Source organism: Phragmites australis, chromosome 5, assembly GCF_958298935.1.
Source record: "Phragmites australis chromosome 5, lpPhrAust1.1, whole genome shotgun sequence".
NCBI lineage: Eukaryota > Viridiplantae > Streptophyta > Magnoliopsida > Poales > Poaceae > Phragmites > Phragmites australis.
In genome coordinates, this window is record NC_084925.1 from 45382825 (window position 1) to 45392463 (window position 9639).

Here is a 9639-nt window from a genome sequence, read left to right on the forward strand (position 1 = left end):
GAGGATATATGGAAACTGGAGTCCAATGTGCAGCTAAAAGCTTTGACTTTGCTATGGTGTTTGTGGCAAGCAAGGAATAAAACCAATGCAAGAGAGAGAGTGAAAAGCGCTGCAGAGATTTGTCAATCAGTTACACGTTACCTCTTGGATTTCAAAGAACTGGAGAGACCACCTAAGAGACAAAAATAGCCTAATGGAGCTAATTGGAAGAGGTCGGATCCTGGTGCGATCAAGTTTAATTTTGATGGCTCTTACATTCCGAACACAGGTGCTGGTGCATGGGACTTTATAGCTCGCGATGTGCATGGAGATTGCTTGGCCTGTGGTGCGGGAAAGCTCACAAATTTGTTGGATGCATTCCATGCATAAGCGAAGGCGTGTGTGACAGCCATTCACATGCAATTATCCTAGGTGTTGACTGTATCACATTCGAATCAGATTGCACAAAACTTGTCAATACATTAAGAGAAGATTCACTTGATAGGGCACCAATGGGAGTCATTATCAAAGAGGCGAAGAGCATATGTCTGTCTTAGTTTATTTTTTTGTTTCTTTTTGTCATCGCAAATGTAACAAAGTTGCGCACTCGTGTGGTGTCATAGTTGATCAGGATAGCCGTATGTGGATGCACTCCTTTCCAGCTTCTGTTCTGTGTCTGGTGGCCGGCGATTTAACTGAGCACCACGTCTAATGGAATTAACCGTTAAAAAAACATCTTGTAACAGAGGACTTTCTTCACACCCAAATGACTCTTCTTATTGGCTGCTCCTAACTGATATCCAACGGCACGCAATACAACTTTCAGATTTATTTCAGCCATGTTCGGAACGAGGGGGTAGAAATAGAATTGCAAAGAAAGCAGCACATAACCTCTCTCTGTCTCCATTCATAAACCATAAACACTTCTGAGTTCTTACTGAACGAACAAGGGCAGCACAAAGCCATTCAGCTGATTTTGCCAACCTCCTGTCAGCAAAGCTAACAACACTCTGATGAAAGCACAATTTCAGCTGAATGAAGTAGGCATCCTACCGCACGGTCCATCAATAACATAACGGCTGACCTAAATACATTGAAGTCAGGGTACATTGAGAACTGAAGTGCCAATACACTGAACAAATGAGGTTCTTTCCCAGTTTATCTTCTACATGTAAAAGACTGTCAGCTCTGTTTCTTACAGAAATGAGAACTTCCCCTGGTTCAAAAAAGAAGAAAGAAGAAATACATTGAACAAAGGATTGAATCTCACATCAGGTCCTGCCATTGGTTATCCAATACATACTTAAGGCTTCGAAACCAAGCCAAGAGATTAGGATACTTGAACAGTTGTTGTCAGCGACAGTACATAAGATATGGGTGCCATATCGTTGACTAGCCACCAGTTGGCAGTACACCGGCATTAGTTAACACTTAACAGAGTGCAAATGTCAAAGTCCTGCTTAGCAACGCTAATAGTTTTTGACAAGGACTCAAGGGCCGGTAACATCCTGCAATGTAAATACTGATCAACCTCTGTTACTAGTAATATCTAGTGTGCTAGCAGGGAACATCTTCACTTCTGTTACCGGATTCTGAATGAAAAAAAAATGGTTAGTTGACAGGAACATACCGAAGTAGGCTTCTGATATCTGGAAAAATGAGCAAGAGAATAAAGTAAATACCCTGAATAGCTGCTAAATTTTCTTCTTTGTACACCCCAAGAGGTGAGCCGTGCACAGATAAGAGCATCTCACCATTCTTGGGTAACCTTACAGTTTTAGGTGTCATGCCAAAGGAGAGTCGGTTACTCGCAGCCTGTTGCAGGATGATGTTAAAACACAGAAGGTAAGCACAAGGCAATCCAGAAGCAACTCATCCACATGGAGCAAACATGATACTATATTACTATATGTTGCCTGTAAGTCATGTCTTCAGGTTAGTGTGGAGTCGAGTCAGTAGTTTTTCCTTTGAGTCTGTTAGATACAGTCAGTTTGTTTTCAGTCAAAAGTGTCCTGGTTTGTAGGAGTAGAGGCCACGGCAAGTGTTGGTTGTGTGCTAGAGTTTAGGAGGCCACTACGGCCTGATTTCCTTCTTTGTAGGATCTCTGATCAAGATATAAATAAAGTGAGAGAACACAGAAAAGCTGCAGCAAAAATTGCAGCACCAAACTACCGTGTGATTTCTAAGGTTCCTGTGAGTTGAAAGCGCACCTAATTTCCAACAATTGGTATTCAGAGCCTTCGTTTAGTGTGATCCTGAGCCATGGTGTCTCCTCCACCTGTTGGCACAGCCGCCGCCGCCGCCGCTGAAGAAGCAGCCGCCGCTGAAGCCGCCGCCGCCGCAGCCGCAGAAGACTGGAGTGAGATCCCGCGCCAATCGCGGACACCACCCAGGAGGCGCCCCTCGCCATCCCCTGCACGCCGCCGTGCGCGCGGACGCCGTGACGATCACGATCGCAGCGTCGCGCCGCAGCGTGTGGTGAGGGAAGTGAGCGGCCAATTTCCGCTCCTCACGAAGACCAACTATGCGGATTGGGCCCTGATGATGAAGGTGATGCTGCGCGCTCGCGGCCTCTGGCCGGCGATCGAGCGCGGCACCCACGACGAGGTTGAGGACCAGATGGCCATGGAGGCCATCCTCCGCGGCGTGCCGCTGGAGATGGCATCTTCCCTCGCCACCAAGCCGACGGCCAAGCAGGCCTGGGACTCGCTGGCGACATCGCGCCTCGGCTCTGACCGCGTGCGCAAGGCGTCGGCGCAGAACGTGAGGATCCAGTACGAAAACATCGCCTTCCATGACGGTGAATCGATCGACGACTTTGCGCTGCGCCTTGACAAGATCGTGCACCAGCTGGAGGTCCTCGGCGATCCAGAAAGTCAGGAAAAAGTCGTCGCCAAGTACCTGCGCGTCGTGCCCAAGAGGTTGGCCCACATTGCAGTTTCCATTGAAACTTTGCTCGACTTGTCGACTTTGTCTATAGAGGATGTGACTGGGCGGCTCAAGGCGGCGGAAGGTCGTGATCCCGACAACTCTCCTGCTCCGGCCAAGCTGCTGTTCACGGAGGAGCAGTGGCTCGCCCGCTTCAAGGAGCGGCAAGGGGGTGAGGGCAGCTCCAGGCCCGGGAAAAATGGCGGCGGCCGTCGCCGTCCCCGTGGCCCGCGCAAGAGAAAGGGCGATGGTGGCCCTGCTGGAGGTTCTGGCGGCGGTGGGTCCGCCAAGGATCCGTCGCGCGCCAATGACCGAGACAAGTGCCTCAACTGCGGCCGAAACGGGCACTGGGCCAAGGATTGTCGTGCGCCGCGCAAGCAGCAGGCGAATCTGACCCGGGAAGATGACAGTGAAGAGTCGCTCCTCATGGCCTAGATCTGTGCCCTGAATGATGAGCCGGAGGCAGCGCCTCCAGGAGGTCTGCACCTCGACGAATCACGCGCTCAGGTGCACCTCGGGACAGACGGCGGCAGCAAGCACATCGAAGGCTGGTACCTCGACACAGGCGCGACAAGCCACATGACCGGGAGAGCTGATGCCTTATCCGATCTCAACCGCGCGGTGCAGGGCACTGTGCGCTTCGGGGATGGCTCGCTGGTCGAGATCAAGGGGCGCGGCACCGTCACGTTCGCCGGGAAGACGGGAGAGCTGATCAAGCTTGCGGGCGTGCTGTACATCCCGCGGCTGAGGAACTGCATCATCTCCGTCGGGCAACTGGATGAAGCCGGGTGCAGGGTGTTGATCGAGGAAGGCGTGCTCCGCATCTGGGACCGTCGCCATCGCCTCCTCGCCAAGGTGTTCCGTGGCTCAAACCGGCTGTACGTGATGAAGATTGATGTCGTGCGCGGCACCTGCCTCGCCGTGCGCCAGGATAACGAGGACATGGCTCAGCGCTGGCATGCACGTTTTGGCCACATCGGCTATGATGCATTGCGCCAGCTGAGCCGCCGGGACATGGTCACCGGCCTGCCGCCAATCGACCACAACGAGCGCATGTGCGACACCTGCATCGTCACCAAGCACCGTCGGGCCCCGTTCTCAGCACAGGCCAAGTACCGCGCCGTCGGCCCGCTCGACCTAGTCCATGGTGATCTATGCGGCCCCGTCACGCCAGCAACCCCAGGCGGCCGCAAGTATTTCCTCCTCCTCGTTGATGATGCAACCCGCTACATGTGGCTGTCGCTCCTGTCGGTGAAAGGTGATGCGGCATCAGCGATCAAGAAGATCAAGGCAGAGGCAGAAGCTGAAGTCGGGCGTCAGCTGCGTGTGTTGCGCACTGACAATGGTGGAGAATTCACAGCCAGGGAGTTTGCCGACTACTGTGCAGATGCCGGAGTCCAGCGCCATTTCTCTGCCCCTTATGCACCACAGCAGAATGGGGTGGTGGAGAGAAGAAATCAGTCTGTGTTAGCCACAGCGCGCGCCTTGCTGAAGGAGAGGGGGATGCCGGCGCTGTATTGGGGAGAAGCAGTGAGCACAGCAGTGTACCTGCTCAACCGCGCGCCGACCAAGTCCTTGGAGAATATGACGCCGTTCGAGGCCTACCATGGCCGGAAACCTGCAGTCAGCTTTCTGAGGACCTTTGGATGCCTTGCATTTGTCAAGAACACTCGTCCTAGGCTGAGGAAGCTGGCTGATCGGAGCGCACCCATGGTGTTCATTGGTTACTCTGAGGGTACCAAGGCGTACAGGCTGCTGGATCCGGTTACAGGGCGCGTCCATGTCTCGCGAGATGTAATCTTCGACGAGAGCAGAGGTTGGGACTGGAGCTCCGTGGAGCATGATGACGAGCCAGCCGTGCCGCGTGACTTCACCGTAAGGTTTGTCACCAGGCATGCCGCGGCCGTCAACGACGAAGAACCTGCAGATGCAGGGGGTGCGGCTTCTCCAGCACCGAGCCCTGTACCATCGCCTCAACTTCAAGCTCCACCATCCCCTGAGTTCGTGACGCCTCTGCAGAACGACGACGATCGCCTCGACGCGTACCACGACGAATCGCCAGTACGCTACCGCAACATTGATCATGTCCTTGGTGGTGGCGAGGCGGTTCCTGGGCTCGCTCGGCGTGTCATGGAGGAGCTCCACCTCGCTGCAGAGGGAGAGCCTGGCACATTTGCAGAGGCAAAGCTCAGCAGGGCGTGGTGTGAGGCCATGAAAGAGGAGATCGCCGCAATTGAGGATAATGGCACCTGGGAGCTGTCGGTGCTGCCTTGCGGACATCGCGCCATTGGCCTCAAGTGGGTCTACAAGCTCAAGAAGGACGAATCCGGCGCGGTGATCAAGTACAAGGCGCGGCTGGTGGCCAAAGGATATGTGCAGCAGGCCGGCATCGACTTCGACGAGGTCTTTGCGCCTGTTGCCCGGATGGAATCAATCCGTCTGGTCCTGGCTCTCGCTGCAAACGAGGGCTGGGAGGTTCATCACATGGATGTGAAGACCGCCTTTCTCAATGGCGAGCTGGCAGAGGAGGTATACGTTCAGCAGCCCCCAGGTTTTGTTGTTGCTGGTGCAGAGCACAAGGTGCTGCGTCTCAGGAGGGCGCTCTACGGACTGCGCCAGGCCCCGCGAGCTTGGAACGAGAAGTTGGACATCACTCTGCGGAAGCCCAGCTTCCGCAGAGCAAGCACGAGCACGCCATCTATTGCAGAGCAAGTAATGGCGGCCGGCTCCTCATCGGGGTGTATGTTGACGATCTCGTCATCACCGGGACATCGCCTGCGGAGATCGAGAAGTTCAAGAAGGAGATGAAGACCCAGTTCAAGATGACTGACCTGGGCCTGCTCACCTTCTACCTCGGGCTCGAGGTGCAGCAGAGCACAGGCGGCATCGCGATGTGCCAAGCGCATTACGCAGTGCGGATCCTGGAGACTGCGGGCATGCGGGGATGCAACTCCACGCACACACCGATGGAGGAGCGGCTCAAATTGAGCCGGAACAGCGAGGCGGAGGAGGTCGACTCGACGCAGTACCGCAAGCTCGTTGGCAGCCTTCGCTACCTGGTTCACACCAGGCCGGATATCATCTACTCCGTCGGCTACCTCAGTCGCTTTATGCAGCGGCCCACGGCGGAACACATGGCGGCGCTGAAGAAAGTCCTCCGCTACATCGCCGGCACGATCGACTACGGCTGTTTCTATCGGCGAGGCTCAGGACGAGCTCAGTTGATTGGGTACAGCGACAGCGACTACGCCGGCAACATTGACAACAGTCACAGCACCTCCGGAGTGCTGTTCTTCCTCGGGTCGAGCTTGGTAAGCTGGCATTCACTCAAGCAGCGCATTGTGGCTATGTCATCGTGTGAAGCAGAGTATGTTGCCGCGACGTCAGCAGCGACTCAGGGAGTCTGGCTGGCTTGGTTGCTTGCTGATCTGAAAGGAGAAGAGGCCAGGCCAGTGGAGCTGAAAGTGGACAATAAGTCTGCTTTAGCTCTGATGAAGAACCCTGTCTTCCATGAGCGCAGTAAGCACATTCGTGTGCGGTATCATTATGTCAGGCAGTGCGTGGAAGATGGGAGTGTGTGTGCTGAATTTGTCAGCACAAAGGACCAGCTCGCTGACATTGGAACGAAGGCATTAGGGCGAGTGAGATTCCAGGAGCTGCGTGCAAGGATTGGCATGGTCCAGATAAAATCCAAGCTGAATTACAAGACTTAGGGGGTGAATTGTTGCCTGTAAGTCATGTCTTCAGGTTAGTGTGGAGTCGAGTCAGTAGTTTTTCCTTTGAGTCTGTTAGATACAGTCAGTTTGTTTTCAGTCAAAAGTGTCCTGGTTTGTAGGAGTAGAGGCCACGGCAAGTGTTGGTTGTGTGCTAGAGTTTAGGAGGCCACTACGGCCTGATTTCCTTCTTTGTAGGATCTCTGATCAAGATATAAATAAAGTGAGAGAACACAGAAAAGCTGCAGCAAAAATTGCAGCACCAAACTACCGTGTGATTTCTAAGGTTCCTGTGAGTTGAAAGCGCACCTAATTTCCAACACTATAGAGGTAATACAATGTTTTATCAAATGTGTAAACTGGAAAGAAGAAAAATACAAACCCCAGGTGTCTGAAAAGCATCTGCTGCTCCTGCCATTTGGCCTGCAGGCAGCTCACTCCAAGCCTACAAAGCAACATACACTTATAAGAGTAGTGAAGGGTAGAGCAGAAATATCTGGTATCACTACATGCAGAAATACTTACAAAATCACTAAGACCAAAACTAGTGCGCCTGTAGAAGTCCTTCCCAACTGCACAAATCATATGAGGTGACAAAACTGTTTAAGTTGGCTGCTTACTGGTTGGTGCCCATAAAGTAAATAGACCATTAGTAGGTAGATGACATGCTCAAACCTGAATCCCCAGGGAATTGAAGGCCACCAACAGTTGGCAATGATGCAATCGAAGCTTGCAAAATCTTGTCATCTAAAATGTCTCCAATTATGCATTTGTCGCCGTCATTCCATTTCAGCTCAACCTCATCATATTTTTCATTATGGACAACTGATAAGTTGGGAAAGTTCTCCCGGAAATATTCCAAGGCATTTGCCTCTAGTTGCTCCTTCGAAAAGTAGGACTGCAACAATTGCAACCGAGAATGTATGCTCTCATCCTCTGCTTCTTCAATAGCTTTTATGGCAGTAATCCGACGTTCACCTATTTATTGGGACTCTAGATTAGCAATAGAATCATAAATTCATAATCGTTTGCATAAAAATATGAAACAATCAACAGTACAGTTATGCCATGCATTGTTGATTCATGGATTTACTGGGAAGACCATAGCAAAAATCGGATACTGGCATTCGATATTAGTAGGATTTATGAAATCATAATTCGAAGCCCGCTCTTCTAAATCTGCAACAACTGAAGTACTTTAAACTGTTTAACCTACCATTAGGTTTTTTTCTTTTGGTGCTGTCCTTATGGTTGTTTCCCTTTTATCTTTTATGTTCCAATGATTCCTCAGTCAATAGCAGAAGTCGAATAGCTAGCCCGATTGGATGTGGATTGTTGCTGCCAATAAGAGCTCCTGAGAAACCGTACAGAGCGAGCCACCCATTCCGTTAGTCAATCATACAGCTATGCAAATTACATCCGAGGAACGAAATCATTCGCATCCTAATCTTGCCCAATTTACAGAAACTACGAAGCCAGGTGATATGCTTGCAAGATACATCAATCAAGATCTGAAATTTATCGCATTCCGCTAGCACAGATGGGGATTGAGGGGGGGAATGGATTTAGGGCGCCGTACTTTCTTGGTTGCTAACCCATGCCAGCCGCTCCCCCAACGGCGCGTCGGAGCCCGGAGGCTCCGGCGGCTGTGGCTGTGGCTGCGGCTGCGGCTGCGGCCGCGGCTTGGCGGGGGGCGCTCGCCGACGCCTCCTCGGCGGCATCGCGTCAGCTCCGCCTCCGCTCCGAGCAGGATCTCGCGAGGGGAAGCGGGGGGGGGGGGGGAGAGATTTGGCGCAGAAGAGAAACTCTCGCGAAGGGGAATTGTCGAACGGGGGAAAGCGGGGACGGACGGAGAAGCGTGGGTTTGCTTTTTTTTAGAGAGAGAGAGAGAAAGAGGAAGCGAGTGTTGGGGGCTCAGGGAGGCCGGAGGCGTCATGGCCCCACGAGATGTCATCGGCCTACGGGCCACAGGCCTGTTGATGCCGGGATTGGACTGTCGGACGATAGGCTTGCGAGTGAGCTGGGCCGACATTGTCGGTTCAGGTTTCAAAATAGTTTGGGGCTCCCGGTTGAGTTACATACTTACATAAGTAATTTCCGTTTTGGTGGGGAAGTGAGAATGGGAGAAGGAAGACATTGTGCGGTCGCCCTGGTCCTGGACAGTACCTAGGTTACTCTGCTGACTGCCAAACTAAGGTCTAAGTTTCCACTCGATCTGTTAGCTTTCCATCCGCTCTGTTCTGGTTGGAGTAAGATGGACGGGGCATGATTGGGGTGGGGCAAGATGGGATAGGAGTGGAGCGGGTTAAGATCCGCTCTATCCCATCTTGCACTGGAGTATATGTTATATGTATGTTTAGTGAGTTTATTGAGAATTTTATTATATTTTTAATGAAATTTTTAGTAAACTAATGCATATATGTAGTTATTATCATGTTATATTAGGTCTTGTGAACCTTATATGTGGCTTTATTGAATTGTATGTTTTGGTAGCTATTACCTTATCATTAAATTTGATCTAGAGTTTTTAACGATTTTAATCGGAGTGGGGCGGAGCGGGTCAAGTTGGATCAAAGTCGGGGCTCCATGAGGCGGAGTAGAGCAAAAAAAAATCAAGGGCGGGGCGAGGTAGGGTGGGGACGGGTAGAGGTAAAATCCGTCTCCGCCCCGCTCCATCTAGATCTATGTGCCCAACCGTCCAGCTAGTCCACCCCTCATAGGCTCGTCGCTCGTGGGATGTGGCCAATGCCAAAGGCTTGAGACTTGAGTGGTTGAGTTGCTTCTGAGTTTTGTTCGCTTGAGTCCCGATTCGGCTTGAGCAGGCGAGCAGATGGCAGTGGTGCGACACGTCGATGCTCATCCACGGTCCACCAGTCCACCTGAGTCCTGAGCAAAGGTCTGTCAGTCCGCCTGAGTCCCAAGCCCATCCGCAGTTCATGATCCCGTGACTCTCGTCCGCCCGAACAGCTAGTAGCAGCACGACACCGAGCTATTGAGTGCTTGACGGCGATGCCACAAG

The 9639-nt window shown here is 52.2% G+C and overlaps 1 protein-coding gene across 1 annotated transcript; it reads right to left on the reverse strand.

Annotated features, from left to right (window-relative positions):
• Positions 1 to 1043: 1043 nt before the first annotated feature.
• LOC133919997 (uncharacterized) lies at positions 1044 to 8519 on the reverse strand. The gene is made up of 6 exons (XM_062364609.1): positions 8200 to 8519; positions 7296 to 7598; positions 7146 to 7192; positions 7003 to 7065; positions 1662 to 1794; positions 1044 to 1571 (listed from the first exon to the last, which is right to left on the reverse strand). Exons 1-6 carry the CDS (start codon positions 8339 to 8341, stop codon positions 1537 to 1539), a joined length of 723 nt encoding a protein of 240 aa, XP_062220593.1. The 5' UTR covers positions 8342 to 8519; the 3' UTR covers positions 1044 to 1536.
• Between the last annotated feature and the right edge of the window lie 1120 nt (positions 8520 to 9639).